This window comes from Kryptolebias marmoratus, linkage group LG24 (genome assembly GCF_001649575.2).
Source record: "Kryptolebias marmoratus isolate JLee-2015 linkage group LG24, ASM164957v2, whole genome shotgun sequence".
Lineage (NCBI taxonomy): Eukaryota > Metazoa > Chordata > Actinopteri > Cyprinodontiformes > Rivulidae > Kryptolebias > Kryptolebias marmoratus.
Window position 1 is genome coordinate 15,174,751 of NC_051453.1, and position 17,165 is coordinate 15,191,915.

Below are 17,165 nucleotides of genomic sequence, written 5' to 3' on the forward strand. Positions count from 1 at the left end.
TTTTATCTAAATGCAGTGTTTGCTGAAGCGCAAACACTGGCAGCATTTTGTGTGGCTAAGGCTTCGATGTACATGTGATTGGCTGTTCAGAACTCGTGAAAAAACCCTGTGATCAGAAGATGTAGCTTCTACATTCTGGTTCCTGAATGAATACATCCCTTATGAACTGGAAGAGTAGAAATCCAGACCCCTACAGTCTGAGAGGTGTTAGAAGCTCAGCAGGAAGTCGCTGTGATCTACAACCTTTATACAAAAATAAATCTGAAAACCAGAGACATGGGATGCGTAACCTTTTTTTTAAACTAATCCTTTAAAAGTACAACTAAAGTCATTCCATCCTTATTTTGTTGTCCTCAAACCATGCAGAACATGAAGAATTATTTTAACTTTAGATGCTCAGCAATCTCAAAAAAGTGGTTTGAAATGAACTCAAAATTCAATTTTGGAAAATCAAGCCAGCAGATATGCAGATTGTTTATAAAAAACATAATTAAAACAAGTTATGAAGTCAATTTCTGTTGATGAGAACATTTACCCCAACTAAAAAACTAAAAACTAAAAACAGCAAGTAATGTCACTGGGTCATTAGTTTAGGCGCAATCAAAACTTTCAGTGGTGGTAAAAATCTTTTTACTATGTCTCTAAATTTACTTAAATAAGGAGATTTTATTGTTGAAGTAATGGCTCTGATCTGTTGAAGTGTTAATATCTTACCTGTTGTAGATAGCTCTTTGAACAACCTCAGTTTAGAGAAATAGCGTTTCATTCTCACCTGGATTGAGGAGCTAACAACTAGTCTAAGCGGAGCCGAGATCAAGGTGGATCACTGCCATTTGAAAACAACTCAGAACTCAAATTTACTTAGGATTCAATGATTAATTGCAAATGGTGGTAGCAGCAGCTAGCTGTAACACTTCTGGTGAAGACTGGTGCAATTTCTGCAGAAGTAATGAATTTTTTGTAACTAGTTGTTTTAAGACAAAGATGCTTTGCTTTGGACTTGGCTCTGGTGAGACTAGCATTTAGCTCATCAGTCTGGTCAGAATTAAACTTTTTCTCCAAACTGAGATTGCTCAAAGATTTATAGGTAAGATTTTTTTTTTTCAGAACAGCACTTCAACAGATCTGAACTATCTCTTCTTGTGTTCCTATGAATGTCTAATTATTATGAAATTTTCAACATATTTTCATGTGCAACCAACTCAGTTTTGTTTTCTCATTAAGATATTCATGCATTCGCACTTTCTGTTACCCTCCATTGCGTCAAATCACATTTTTATTATTTTCGGGAAAAAGATGAAGGCGTCACTGTTTTTGGTGTCTTTTTTTTCTAAATGGATTTCCACTACAAAGGAAAAACTAGGCACCAGAAGGACCAAGCAGAAAATGAACATGTTCTTTCACGTGTGGCTTGGCTGAGGTGGTCCGACACAGGAAGTAATCTGTCAGCTCATTTGCCTCATTGGGGTTGTATCCCCACCATCATCATCACCACCGTGATCTCCTCAGACCACAGAGCTGCACCAAACACAATCTGCTGTGTGTGTTTCTCCTGAGGTTAACCAGTGGGACTGAAGAAGAGCTCTTAAAGGGCTGCTGTAATGTCACTGAGCCATGAAGCTGTAAAAAAAAAAAAAAAAGTGTAGAAAAGATCATTTTACAGAAAATCCTCACATCTAACAAGATCGCACCTCCATTCCCTGAGAGATGGAAGGGTCTTGTAGTATTCTGTTTTTAAATGCAAGCCATTAGAGGTGAACTGTGGACATCTGCAGGACACAGTTTAAATCTTGCCCCATAGAAACGGCTAACATTTCAACATGGAAGACTTTATTTACTTTTAAATTATTGCATGTAGTTATTCAGTATCCAGTGATACGTTGTGCAGCTGCTATAAAATTAACACAAGGCCGGTGATGTATGGTTCATACCAGCTATAATGTGACTAACATCATAAAGTTTCCATGCTACAAAGCACCTTATAAGGCAAACCTGATCTCATGTTCACTTTTTTTACGCTAAAATCTAATAATTAAAAAGAAATGTCCTCCAACATTAGCTCTGATGAAAACATATATGTTGTCAGGTGTGTTGTATTGTGCTTTCTCTCATACCTGGCAGGAGAAAAGACAAAAAAAATGTGGACTGTTCACCTGCAGCTAACTATTAGTTTTTATGCTCTGCAACAGAGGCTCACAGTGTATGTGTGGGTCTCTTTCTGGTGCTTGTGGGTCATCATGTTGATGGGATCACATCACACCATAAAACCATGCTCTCTTTTACACAGACGAGGGGAGTCTGGGTCCAAAGTGAGCTCATTCCTCAGGTTTGAGCGAACACAGACAACCGTGATCCCCACATGACCTGTTGTGTCTTGTATTCAGCTTTAAAATCATAATATTAAAGTTTCTTATGTGTGGGACATATAAAAATGATGTAACCATGTTCCAATAGAAGAAATAAAGCAAGGTAAAATATATATATAATACAAGAAAATGCCAAAATTGGAAGCCTAGCATTCCTTGAGGGAATGCATATCAACCTCCATCTTGTTTGTGTTGACATGTTTTTAACCTGAACTGCCTGTTAATTTTAGCATGTCAGACCCTTAAAGTGTGCAGATCAGTTTTACATACGTGATGTTTTTCTTCTAATATACTAAAACAGGATGACAGCAGCATGATGATAAAAGAAAAGAAGCTAAAACTGTCTCCACTGTTTGGACAGGATAGATCACTTCTCCTAAAATTGATTGCCCTGACATGTCTCTCAGTATGTGGCCCTGAGCTGCAGACATCACCACCTCGACATCTTGCTGCGGGGGTGAAGCTCTGAGACGACATTAATGAGCGTAACAATGGCCTGATATCATGGCTGTCTGAGTGCCCTCACAGAGAGCGTAATGGGATAACTGCTCCAAGGCCGAAATGAAATTCTGTAAGGCACTTAGGGCCTGGCTACTGAATCCCATTAGTCATGACACAAGTTAAGGTTTGCAGGTTGTTATTTTTTTTATCTTCATAAGTCAGCCAATTTTACATATATTGAGCTACAATTTGGTGTGGTTGTATCATCCTCAACACATTCCCTGAATGCTTTTTTGTTCTTTTGTGAAATCTCACATTATAGCATGATATTGTGCATAATGACCAAAACAACAACAACTTTGTCCCATTTTATTAGAAGATGATCTTAGCTTAAAAGTCTGGAATGAAAAAAAAAAAGCTAGGTCTTTAATTTTTGAATGTCTGAATGATTCAGTGAGTTTCAGGTTGTAAAACATTGTCAGATTGATGGGTAGGTGGGATTCACATGAACTTTTGTACTTTTTATTTTACTTACAAATATGCGCAGGTGTCGGGCACACACCAGACCAATGGAGCCATTTTGATCCGGACCACATATCACTAACACCGTGGGCTGCTTCTTAGTTAGAGAACTGCGAGGATACACCTGGTGGGGGAGACAGAAAAGCGAGAAGAAAAGAGTTAAAAACATCACGAAGCAGGAGGAAGACGGATTGCCTGTAACATTTGGTCTTCTCCCTCTGACTTTTAGTGTTCTTATTCAGTGCAGGTCATCCAATTTGTAGCTCAGCCTTTCCATCACATCTAATCCTCTTCATGCCAGAAGAGTAGAAAATGACACGAGCTACACTGTGTCTCTTGTCTGTAAAAGGAGGTCCAGTATCATTAAAATAACCTGGGCAGCAGTGAAAAAATACCATGGTGCTCTTCATGGGATGCCACTGTATTTATAACACACTTTCCATCAACATCCTAAGCTGGGCTGCCACACTTCCTCACACTTCCCTGTAAATCTACCGTCTCAAACCAGACAGGTATTTGCCTGTGAGTGACTAATCTTCCATCTTCCTCAGCTAAAATGAGGTGTTGTGTCAGCCACTGTGTGTAAGTGCACGTGCCACACAATCTGTTAAGATGATTCATTTCCTTCTAAGTTTCCATTGACTTTCTTTTACTGCACCAAAGTTCATACAGAAGCAACATGTACTGTTAAATAGCTGTTTTGTGGACTTTTTGTTTTATCCAGTTACACAAGAATCATTGCTCACTACACAGTGACACGGAGTAGAGGAAGAAGACAAAAACTGTATGTTTCTTCAGAAATATTGTCTAATTTGAGGTCAAAAAATGTATTTCAGAACACAAGCTGTAGAAGCAATTAGCCCAGTTTTAACACCTACATTATCAGTGGTTGACACCGATGAGTCAGTTCATAATGGACAAATTATAGTCCATGGATTTTTACAATCTGAAGACACATGTAAAGTAAGAAAACAATGTATTAAAAAGAAACAAACTAAAAGGAAAACAGTCGCAGAATACAATCCAAGTGGACAATTTTAGTTCTTCGACATCAGAACATCACTTTTTATTGATAAATCAAAAATATGACTTTCAAAAGAATTCACGAACAGCACCAAAACAGATGCAATAAAAAATATAAAATGTAGCCTATATAAATGTAGCCCTCCTCGAAGGAATGCATATTGCTCGCTGCACTGAATGCCAAAGTTTTAAACAAAGATCTTGCATGATCTGTTACTGTTTAACATATGTGTTAGGGATGACTCTCGGCTACTGGCACACCAAACTTTAGCTCAATATCTGCATAAATTACCTGAGTTATAGTCCTGTTTGTGTTTTGTAAGATCAATTCATTTACAGGGCATAAGCTAGTAGAAATTCCTAATATAAAAAATTATCTTGTACTCACAAATGTTGAGCTCAAAATAGACCAAAATGTGCCCTCTGTGCATCAAACTCATTTCCTGTCACTTTTAACCCTATTTTCACTTCAGAAGAAAGTTTGTGGGAAGAAACAAGCCATCCCCCCACATGGTGGATAATTGGATGGACAAGACTCTGAGCACATTAATGACACGGATGGATCCGGAACAGGAGAGAGCAGCTGTTATCTCCATTGTTAATAGCTCAGCTGAGAAATCATCGCACAAACTCAATGAGATGGAAGACAAACTGTTACGGCCTCAGTGGGCAGCAGGATAAATATTAAGAAAGAAACAACATATTGATTTATAGAGAAGAAGATTAAGATTGGTGGACAATAAAACAAGGCATTGTTTGTTTGTTTTTTTATTCTGAGATTTGAGGCAGAAGAATGTGATCATTATCAGATGGTTTTGTCTGTTTGTAAGCAGGATTAAAAACAAATTAGAAAGCAAAAGGTCATTTAACTTCAGGGAGAGCTGCAGCTTTGGCAAGAGGAAAAAACAAAATCGTAAGAAGATGACTGCTCTATCATTGTCTCATTATCGCCCACATGCCGAAGCAATCATGCTTTTAACTGTGTTTGTTTGTCTGTCTGTTAGCAAAATAGCTCACGAACCACCGATCTTAATAAAATTCTCATAAAGTATTTATTTGGCATGCATCTGCAACTGATCAACTTTTGGAGTCAACCCAGTTCAAGCTAACCTCCACAGATGATCAACCTTAGCCAACACAAAAACAGCTATAACTCCTCTGAGAGTCATCCTCAGCACATATTCTGAGCGTTAAAACATCTCACAAGATATCACAAAACCATTTTTCAACATAAAGATGACTTTAATTTAAATCTCTGTATGAAAGGCAGCAGGTGATATGTGTGATATATTATTAGACTGCATTTGTTACTTGGTTAAATACTTTTTATTTTTGTGGCACCCTGTGAGATACTGATATTTTTATCTGTTAGATAAGATAAAACACTTCCAATGAGTTATAACTATTATACAATTTTACTCTAATATGTCAACCATGTTTAACTTCATTTTGAATTACTTCTTAGACATGTTTCCATCTGCAGTAAGCAGCTAAAGTCTTCAGAAAAACACCACTTGTTTAGGGCCAACTGTCTGTTAGACGAGTAAAACAATAACATAGTTTGGCATTCATACAGCAAAAACTGTTTTTTGTTTTTTTTCTTGGAAGTTTGTAACAGACACAGCAGTTTAATAAAACTTTGGAACAATGTGCATAAGTAGAACACCACTTCAGGCACATTTTGTGCATAATTTGGATCATTTCAAAGCACATTTCATTTTTTGTTGTGTCATTTTGCAAAAAAAACAAAAAAAGGTTCAAATTAAAGCATGGTTAAAACTCAGAGAAATGCAGAAAATCTTTAGCAAGAACAAGAAGAGGTTGTTGTTGTGAGGTTGTTCAAAACAGATCATTTCATGCTCTGTGCCTGCCGATTGTGTAAATAGATAACATTTGTAATAGGTTCACTATTTCAGATGACAGACGTTAAAAAGGCTTGTTTTTATGCCTGCCTTTCATGAAAAACATCATTCTAACGTCAGCTTTGTTGAGGTGTTTTCAGTGTGGACCAAAACAACCACCCTGAATTCGCCTGGAGACATTGACTGGTTTAAATAAACATGTTATTTGTGTAAATACCAGTTATATCGCAATATATGGCCTTTTCTATGATTTTTCAGGAGCATCCTGAGGGTCACTGCTGGAGCCCTCTTTACAGCTGCAGAAACCATTAAAGCCACGGTCTGCTGAAACTACACATCACTTCAAGCAAAGTTGTAACACATTATTTATGTAATCTCATCCGACAAAGAAAGCTCGATATCTCCATCATAAATCTATTGAAGCCAGTCATTAAATCTGATTTGCTGCTTTCAGATTGCTGAATAAAGGAGAGCAATTAGCAAAAGATGAGATAAATAGCGTTTCAGACAGGGTATTGGCTGTCATCAGCTGTGTTGATGTGCTTTTTTTGTTCCTTTTAATGAAAATGATGGACTGGCAGGCTAATCTTCCTATAAATATTGAATTTTCCATCTTTTTTGATCATCAGATGAAATACAGCTTGCAAGTATGACCCAGTTTTTTTTTTTTACTGTTTTTAATGTATTTTGCATCAAGCAGAGATGTATGCCTAACTGCTTATATCAAGTTAAATAGCCTGTCTTGGTGCTCTTTGTTCCACAGTTTTATGACTGGTCTCAAACAACTCAATGCTTTATACAGAAATATTTATGATAGTTTCAGTTTGTTTGAAGTTTTTATAATTGAAGACAACTGGTTTCTTTTACCACTCAGCACGTTTTCTTATCAAGTTGCTTTGCTTCTACTGGCTGAGGTTGTTTTCCATGACAGCTGATAAAGTAATACGTTTTATGTCATAGTTGTTGAGAATAGATATAGAATTTATTAAAGGTCCAGCATTCCCTTAAGGAATGAACATCACCCTCCACCTTAAAATTGTCTTCTGCTGAAATAAGATGCAGTTATTGCCATTTAGGTCCAAACTTTAATGGCAAAATTTAAAAAAGTATATTTAATGCAGGTATTTAGTGCTCCGGTATGTGTTGGGAATGACTCCCAGCTGCTACCACACAAAATATTAGTTCAATATCTATAAAACTGACAGTTATAGCCATTTTTGTGTGTTAAGGTCACCTAACTTTGGCAGCCATCTAGAATTAAGTTGACTCCAAAAGGTTATCAGTTGTAAATATACATCCAAGGATTATTTCTGAGACTTTCATTAAAATCCATGCAGCTGTTCATGAGCTATTTTGCTAACACTACAGCCAAACAAATGAACAGATATACTGTTATTGCCTTTGGAGGCAGGCAATAAAAAATAATCAGTATGAGGAAGTAAACACTAAATAAAACTTCAGAAAAGCTTTCCCCCCACCCCCGACAAAAGGTCACAAAAGTAGCACAAAAGTAGCACAAAGACCCTCTTTCTCACACAGCACTTCATGAAAAAACGTCCGTCTTGATTGTAATGATGTCTCTGAGGGAACACTTTCTTGACATGAATACTAGCCCTTCTCCCAAATCAACATGAAACGTACACTGAGCCTGAGAAAACAATTTCTGGGGCCTAAAATCACAAATATACTCACAGAAAAACAGAAACCTTAATATTTTCGCTAAGAAACTGAACTAAAGTCCAGAGGCTCCTGTAAACTAGAGACTAATTTATTGCTGTGGGGCAACAAAACCGTCTCCTGTCTGCATTCAGGTGCTGAAAAGCCCCAGACTGATATAGAAACACACAGTCTGGAGGCTGTGGTTGTGGCCGCTGCTGTTGGAGCACTAAAGGGATTACTTACAGAAAACCTATAATCTATCTGGCAACCAGAGGTGTAGGTGTGTGTGTGTGTGTGTGTGTGTGACTGCGATTGTTCATGTGGTGGCCGGCAGGAGCAGGCCAGCAATGAAATCAATGAAATCAGACTGTCTGCAACTCCCTCTACTGTAATTTTCTTTAAATATCAGTGATGTCATGCAAAGCGGTAGCGTGCCGCTGGCGGCTGTGGGCAGCCATGATCTGAAGCATCTAGCTCGTGTTTGTCCAGTAATACTATGCTGCTGGGGTCTGCTGGTGGAGGGCCAGGCATGAGGCCAGCGGCGGCTGATGATAATAAAGGGGAAGTGGATGTGGTGGCGTAAATTATACACTCTGAGGGGAGAACATGAAGTCTCAGCTCCTGACTGATGCTGCCACAAGGCCTCCTTTAGTTCCCATCAGTTACTGTTTTTAAAGTGTGTTAGTCAGTCAATCAATACATGTTGTCTTTAAAGTACAAATTATCACCCTCCACCGAAGGAAAAGGCAGAGCGATAAAGTTTGGAACTTTGTACGTCAATGTGTGTTTGTTTGTCTGTACCTGCAGCAAAATAGCTCATGAATCACTGAACAGGTCCTAATGAAACCTATAATAAGTAATCATTATATGTCCATCTATAAATTATTAACTTTTGATGCCAACTTGGTTCAAAATGGCCACCACAGCTCATCAACTTCGGGAAACACAAAAAATGGCTCCAATTTATTTAATTTTATAGATATTCTGCTAAAACTGGGTGTGGTTGTTGTTGAGAGTCATTCACAAGACATACTCCAAGTGCTTCACACCCAGCGAGATCTTTACTTAAAGCTTTAGATATAATTGCTAGAGTTGGCCCTGTCTGTTATCAAAATATCTCTTGAAAAGCTGGACTCATTATGATGAAAATTTCAGAAAATAAACATACATCACACATCTACAACTGATTAACTATAGAAGTCAATCAAACTCAAGATGGCGACCACAGTTAATAGACACTAGTCAAAACAAAAATGGCTACTCAGTCAGTTTAACATACTGAGCTAATCCACAACCCACACTCTGAACATGAAATGGTGCTATATTACACAAGACTGCGAGTATTTTGTCTAAACCCCTGGAATAAAAGGTGGCAGGCGATATGCATTCCCTCAAAGAATGCTAGGCCTTTAATTTCTACCTTTTTTTGTCCATTCCTCCTTTTTTTCTCTTTAGCCCTCCCCCTAATCTCAAAGCAGGATTTCACATGTCATGTAGCTCAGACTCTGACTCATTGCTGCCCGCTGTGGAAACCAGTGCGGCATCAAACCAATCCAGTGGTCCGGTCAAAAGGTATAACCGCACGTGTTCCTAACAGCGCTGCCTGACACACACACACACACCTCATCTCGACACAGTCCAGACCCCCGGCTCAATGAAATTGCCACCACACCAAAGAAGAAGAGCTGCGGCTCTGGGTCTGTGCGGTTTTAGTGGAGAAGAGCTGCCAAAGAGTTAGCTCAGGTGCTCTGCCCTGAGGTGAACCACACAAATGTTTGGAAGTAAATGTCACAGAAATTTAAAACAGTCGCTCTACCTAATAACCAGATATTTGTGTGGAAGGTAATGCAAATTAGGGAAGTGCAAGTAGCAGCAGCTGTGACTTTTTACCCTCTCGTACAATCAAACGGTCACACCAGGGACCTGGTGAGTTTTGTGTTGATTACAGAGGCTCACAGAGAGAAAATGTGAGGGGGATGAGGTGAAATTGGTGACCTTTGGAAATGGTGTGCTGAGAAATGCACTTTGATGCTTTCAGATAGACTTGTTCATAACTGACTTTGATGAGGCCATGGTCTGAGATGAGTTCATTCCTACAAGGCTGGTGAAGCAACTAAAAAAAGGAAAAGAGTTTGACATTTTCAAGCGGTAATAAATAGTTGTTGCTCTGAACTCCACTGTTTCACTGCAAACACGGGGAGATGTCATTGATTTAAAAAGGCAGATTATAAGGTTTGAATGATATAAACTGTTTGTGAGCGTCCAGATGAAATAACATATTTCCAGACACAACTCATAGGTTATTATAAATGGTTTCTTTTGGTAAGTGTTTGGGTAAATCTGTGTCCAAAGAAGCAAGTTATGCAGGTAATTGCAAAAAAAGGATTTGTTTCACAAGCAAAAACCAACAAATAAAAATCATCCTATTATATTATATGATGTGATGCGATGTTACCTAACATGATATGAGATGACATATGATATAATGATGGAACATAATAGGATACAATATGCTACAGTTTGGTATAATACAATGAAATACTTCAAATCTATTTTCTGATCATTTGTGATGCAGTACATTTATTATACAATAGAACATATTTGTTGTCTTCTTAGGGAATTTTAGCCGATTAAATTAGAATAAATTTAAAATGTCTATAAAGAAAAAATAAATAGAAAAAACAGAAGATAACTGAGTTGTATGAACCCCTACTACCGTTTTAAGAGACATATTTCCTATTCAGCCTTTGGAGACATAATTTAAACATGAATGATGTTATTTTTAGCTCTGGATAGGCCACTTGCATGACCAAACAGATTTAGATGGCTGCAGATAAAGGTGGATGTGTTCATGTCTGCGGGGTTTGTCCCCAAGCTGTCGTATGACTTGCTCACTTGCTAACAATGGAAGTAAGAAAAAAAAAGGACAATTAGACATACAGACAGCAGACAAAGGAAAAGTTTGGACGAACCTTAGTGATGGCGAGGGCACACGCTTGTCCCCAAATTTCTATCAGCTGCTGTTGTCCAAATCTGTAATCCCTCAGTAGTTCTGTCTCGATGGCTGTCATTTCCTCTTTGCTGGCAGACACAGGATAAAGGACGTGGTTAATATTCATACTCATTAATAAGTAAAGAAAATGTTCTTCTCCATGGCCGTAATTTTAGATACAAGTGGCATAAAGAGTTAAACTGTACAATAAGGATAAAAGACATAAAAAGACAAAACCGCAGCTTCAGAAAGATGCCATGACAGAATTTTGTTGGGGGGGTGTTTGCAACAATTATTGGAAACACCTCAGTATGCCAAAGGAAAGCTCTACAGTATTACAACTGATAGAAGTAACAAATGCCATTTGGATTTTAATTTCCTCACAAAATGATTAAATTCTACATTTATGTTTTGAAAAGCTGCAATTCAAAAGTATAAAAATATGTCTTAGTACTTTGCAGGCACAGCTGTAGAGAATGAATAACTGAAAAATATTACAAATTTCTGTCTTTTTGTAAATAATTCATCCCAGCAGCTCACTTATTTTGTTTCCCTCATGTGAGTCTTTGAGAGATTATTTTTCATTCTTGTTAGGGAAAAAATAATAATTTTGAGGTCACTGATATCATGTTAACTTCATTTAGGGACAGATATAAATAGCAGGTTTTGCTTATTCTCATTTTATGAGTTGGTTAAATGTGATCTCCAACCTGTGTTTTGCAGTGTAAATGATTGCAAAAGACTAATAAATTTTACATCATATAAACGGTGATGCACAACATCTGTGTGGTGAAAGCATTGTCTGCAACAAATCAGCCTGCCCACATGCTTACATGGTATTTTATTAACAACTGAAAGCTTACATACAGTTTTAAAGAGTTACTCTGGGGATTTCTGTGAGGTGGTCTATCAGCTTCTGCAGAAATTAGTCAAAAAACTCCAATCGGAGCATGTGAAACAAACTAAGTGGTGTCTTTTACTGTAGTTCCCACAAACCAGTTTATATCTGAGTGTAAATGTGAACACTGCCTAATGCATGATATTTATTAATGCTTTTGTGATACATAGTTAATCCTCATCGTCTTTGGTTATAATTCTTTTTTGTTTTCTCTGGCTGCTCATTACAACAGTGTGACTTAATTTGAATTACAGGCACTGCTGGTGTTGGTTTTACAGTGAAGGTCTTTCCTGACAAGTACAGGTGACATGGCCACAGGCACTCACTGTCACCGGAAATGTAATGTATGGAGAAAAGAAATTTAAAAATGTCTACCCTCTAAGTTTGAGATTCCAAAAACTGTGTCCATCCTTGTAACTCTACAGACACCTGGTGGTCCTCCTCTGTACTGCATCTTGACAACAAACCCCCAATGAAATCATCACATTCAGGTGGAAAACTAGCATCATTTTCTGAATGTTTATGCATTTCAAATCCTCCTCTGAGGACTATATTACAAAAATGCAGTAGAAGCAGCCGAATTAATATTAAAGCAGTTATTTTAAACTGTTTGTCATGTTACAAACCAGTGAGAGCAGATGAAAACAACCAATGCACAAAATGTGTAATGTGCATCTAATCAGCACTTAGTCAACAAGGTCGGCCCACTCCTCTTCAGATCTTTGCCCATGAGAGGTAAATTAAGTAAGATCAAGAGCTCTATGTGCGAGTGCCAGTGGATGTGCCACATTGGTGCATGTGTTTCTTTGTGTTACATCACATTGAAGCAAAGAGGAAACACACAAGGAGCCATCTAAACTATTTATAGCCCATCAGACACCCACAGAACGATCAATCATACAATGGATTATTAAACATTTAAACATGCAACCAGAGGAAGAGAGTATTCCAACAAAGAACGAGAAAAAAAAATGCATTTTTAATTTGTTTATAGCAGAATTTAAATGTAATTTGGGATGAAAAAACTCCATCATATTAGTTTTTTCGTTTTTTTGTTGGGCCATTTTCAGCCTTTTATGCAGTAATAATGTAATGCTTTGGCCTTAAAATTTGCTATTCAGCCTCACTTTCCAGGAAGAAAAGTCAAGGATAAGAAATTGAAATTGAAATCAAAGTCAAGGACTGGATCTGATTATTTCTTCTTCTCTCGTGTACTTTTCAGTAGGTTTTTATATGTAGATGTGTCTATAAAGACAGTAATCCCAAGCCAGCTCATGCTCCTTTCAAGATCAGTCTGAGTCACAGAAACGTGTGAGTGTGTGCTTGTGCAGGTGTGTGTGTGGGTTTCCGTGTTTGTGTGACAGTACGCCAGTGTATCCAAGTGGGGCTCCTGGCATTTACCTGTGCCAGTGGAGCAGCAGCAGCTGGCACCCTCGGCTCACCTCGGGGATGTTTCCTGAGCCGCTGTGACTAGCTGATCTTTAGAAAGTTCACCTCAGTCCACAGGGTCCGTTCTGTTTTGCTGATCTCAACAAAGTCAGCCTGTCTCGCAGTTTTTATTAAACTTGTTGGGTCTGCGTGAACTTGGGTTATTTTAAGGCTGCCGATCCAGAAGCACAGAAGCACCCTTAGTACTGTATCTGTCTGAAATGTGGTCCTGTGTCTTGTTGTGCAGCGTTAGGATAAGAAAATGCATATTTCACATCCAAACATGCAACTCAATCAGGAAGAGTGTGCTATAAATGTTGGTAGCGGTGTGTCGCTTAGTGTAGACAAAATTTGCAGAAAAATACGAGAAAATAAATAAAAAAAATAAATAAAAAACTGGTGAACCACATGAGAAAACCTAGCCTCCTGGAGCTCAACAGCTCAGACATAATTCCCAATAAGAACATAATTTAAAGTTTACATGACTGCACTGGCACTTTGATGTTGTTTTTACACAGGCCTGGTTTAGGTTTCATGAGTCTTAGAGACTTTTTTTCACAAATGTTCAACTGACTCACACTCTAACATTTGAAATGTACTTAGTTTTTGGTACACATACAAATTATACCTTAAAACTATGGTCATTATGGACTCTTTCACCCAGTGTGCCTCTCACTGCTGAAATGAGAGTGCACAACGAAGCTTCTACACTCTTCAGTATTAATTTAGGCCGACATATTCTCCTTAAAGACAGAAATGAAGAGTTCTTTTTAACTTGTCATATCTCCTATTTAAAAACACTGAAGAAACAAAAAGTCCTGTGTGCCCGTCAGAGCCTTCTGATGCTCACAGTTAAAGAATTTTTTAAAGATCAGACTTGTAGTTTTGCACAGCAACTGTTTCTTTGAGACTTTCTTTTCAGACTGTTTCCTTCTGCCATTCATTACCTCAGGGAGTGACAGACACAGGTGTGTGGTTACCATGGTGACCGTAACGAGCCACTGGCAGCAGCTTTAACGCTTCTTTTACTCTTGGTTCTCTTTACACTTCTCATACAGTTTACACATCAAAATTTCAGTGTTTTTTTTTCTTAGTTTAGATTATTCCAAAGGTATGTGGCAGTTTTGGTCAGTAGCTGCGTTTTCAAAATTTCTTCAGCGATATTTTAGTTTTATTCCCCTAAAACGTGTTGCTTTTAATGAATGGGGAAATCTCAGCTGACGACTGATGGATCAAAGTACTAGAGCCGCTGCTGACAAGCAAACACTGTTGATCTCACACATTACTGACAGAACAAAGTGTTGCGAGTGAGCAGCTCCAAGGCTGCCAGTTTCAGCAGGATCCACAACGGGGGAGAGCAGCGCATCACATTCAGGAAAGACTAAAGACAGATGGCTGCTTTGCCCAATAAAATGCACGTCTCTTCAATTTCCAGCTCTGATGGTGCGCATTAGATTTGCAAACAGTTTGTCCAAATAAATAAGCAGATTTTCCGAAATGCTCTACAGAGAGCAACAACAAATCGCTTCTAAATTGAAGCAGCTATGCGAGAAGAAGTCATATCTGGTTCCTTCGCATGTGAGCAAACTGTGGCTGTGGAAAACAACGAGCATCATTTTCTGTTGCACCTGTAGCCATAGCCGGGCCTGAGCCAGTGGCCTGTCCCCGGAGGATAAGTTAATTTCCCCGTGCTGTGTGTGATGTGCTTCTGTTCTGTGTCAGCTCCAGTAGCACCACTCGGCTATGATCACAACCTGCCTAATGAGCCTGTTTATCTTACACTTGAGATGGGACAAAATGAAACTTTAACGAGCTGTTTGGGGAATTTGGGACATTGTGGCAGCAAGTGGCAGAATATGGTGAAGGTAAACATAATTTAATTGTTAAAGGCAAATATGGATCCTGTAATTTCAGGACCAGAATAAGGCAATCACATTGTAGAGAAAATGAAATACATGGATGCAAGAGTTTGAAATGTTGATGCAAACAGAACACAATGTCTTCTGTAACAGCAGACAATCTGCACAAAAGCAATATATGCTTCTGTATATAGTTTCCATCTGTGAAGCATTCTTGTTTGATGAGAGATGGATGTAACACTGAATGTCAGAGGGGATTCTGGTTTTCTGGGCCTTATAACTGGATGCCTGAAATAACCTCATTTCACCACCTCCGTTCTCCTTCTGACTGATTTTCATATTTCCTGTGAGACTGAAATTATCAACAACCTCGCTGGGCTTTTTTTTTTTTCTTCTTCTCTCCTGGCAGAGCTCAGTGCTGTTAATCATACAGACAGTTTGTTTGTGAAGCAGAATTACTGGATTGAAATGTAGGATGTTCCAACTGTTAACATTATGTTTAATTAATGAGGAAAAAAAATTATAAATTATTTAATACCTCCTGATACTTAGGACGGAAACTGATTTTCAGCATTTTTATGCTTTGAAACTGAATGAGAGATGCCAATAACTACATGTACTGTTGTGACATTTTTCAAACACTCATGTTTCCAAGACAACAAAACCTCATGAGTTAGAAGATCCCATTTATCCCCAGCTGCCGAAGGCAAAAGGGTGACAATGTTCAAGTCTGTGTCTGAGTGTATGTATGTTCATTTGTCTGTTACTTTATCATAATATCTCGTGAAATAATGGGCAAATTTTAATAAAACTCCCAGAATATTATAACTGGATGTACATCTTCAGCTGATAAACATTTGGAGTCAACCCCATTCAAGATGGCCACCACAGCTAAGCAGCCTTACAAAAAACAAAAAGGCTACAACTTAGCCAATTTTACAGACATTGGGCTAAAATTTGTTGTTGCTGTAGCTCACAGTCCTACTCAATGCATACTCTGAGCACTAACTGATTGTACAAGATTTGTTTCTAAATTGTTGCCGTTACTTATTGGTGTCAACTGTGCCTGTCTGTTAGCAAAATATCTCATTAACCACTTGACTGATTTTAATAAAACTCTGTGAAAGCAATCATTCTATGTTCATCTACAACTTATTGACCTTCGAAGTCAATCAAATTTAGGATGGCCACCACAGCCAGCTGACCCTAATAAACACCAAATCAGTTATATGTACAGACATCGAGCTAAAACTTTAGCATGGGAGTAGCTGATATTCATTCACAACACATACCGTTAGGGCTACACAAAAAAAGTGGCATCCAGTGTTGGTGTCAACTGTGTCTTTAACTCTGATATGTCATGAAGCACTTGGATGGATAACCATTGAATGAACATCTGAAACACATTAACTTTTGGAGTCACGCCAGGTCAAGATGGCTGTCACATCTACTTGACATTGGCAAACGCAAAAATGGTTATAATGCCGTCAGTTTTGCAGATAGTCAGTAATAGCTGAGGGCCAACTCCAACACATTCTCTCAGGGTTTACACATTTCATGAGAATATTGCATGAGATTACACATAACATTTACACGGTTTGACCAAAACGGCTATTATTCCTTCATTTTTCAGCATGAGACGATCTCAGACACTAGGCAATATGCATTCCTTTAAGGAATGCTGGCCCATCAACTGTTTCCTGAAACACTTATAATAAGTCTAATTAATGAAGCTGAGTAGCTCTATAAGTGAAATTGATAAACATAACTTAGTTTAAATAATGTTTGGAAGCCATATGAAATGGAAATCCACTAAGATATAATAATTTGCTGAACATTTTAGCTACTGTAGAAAAGGAAAAGTGCCCATGTGTGTACAGTTCTTTTAGAGCTGCATCATTGCTTAAGAATTTAAACGTCTTTTTTGAAAAGGCATTGTTCATTTCAGCAAGATAATGCCAAACTACATTCTGCACTTGTTGCAGCAGCGTTACTCAATAAGGAAAAAAAAAAGACGCTGGTATCAAACTGTCCAGCATTCAGCCCAACCCTGTCATGCTCTAAAAAGAAAAAAGAAAGAATACAACACAAACAACAGGTCTTGAACTGTTGAGC

General features: G+C 38.1%; 1 protein-coding gene across 2 annotated transcripts in view; it reads right to left on the bottom strand.

Moving 5' to 3' along the window:
- Positions 1-17,165, bottom strand: part of yjefn3 (YjeF N-terminal domain containing 3) — a 46,954-nt gene that overhangs the window by 2,293 nt on the left and 27,496 nt on the right. For both annotated transcript variants that reach the window (XM_017406921.3, XM_025003918.2), the window contains exons 2-3: positions 10,846-10,954; positions 3,343-3,453 (exon numbers count right to left, since the gene is read on the bottom strand). In XM_017406921.3, coding sequence (XP_017262410.1) covers positions 3,343-3,453; positions 10,846-10,954 — 220 coding nt within the window. The remainder of the gene's footprint in view (positions 1-3,342; positions 3,454-10,845; positions 10,955-17,165) is intronic.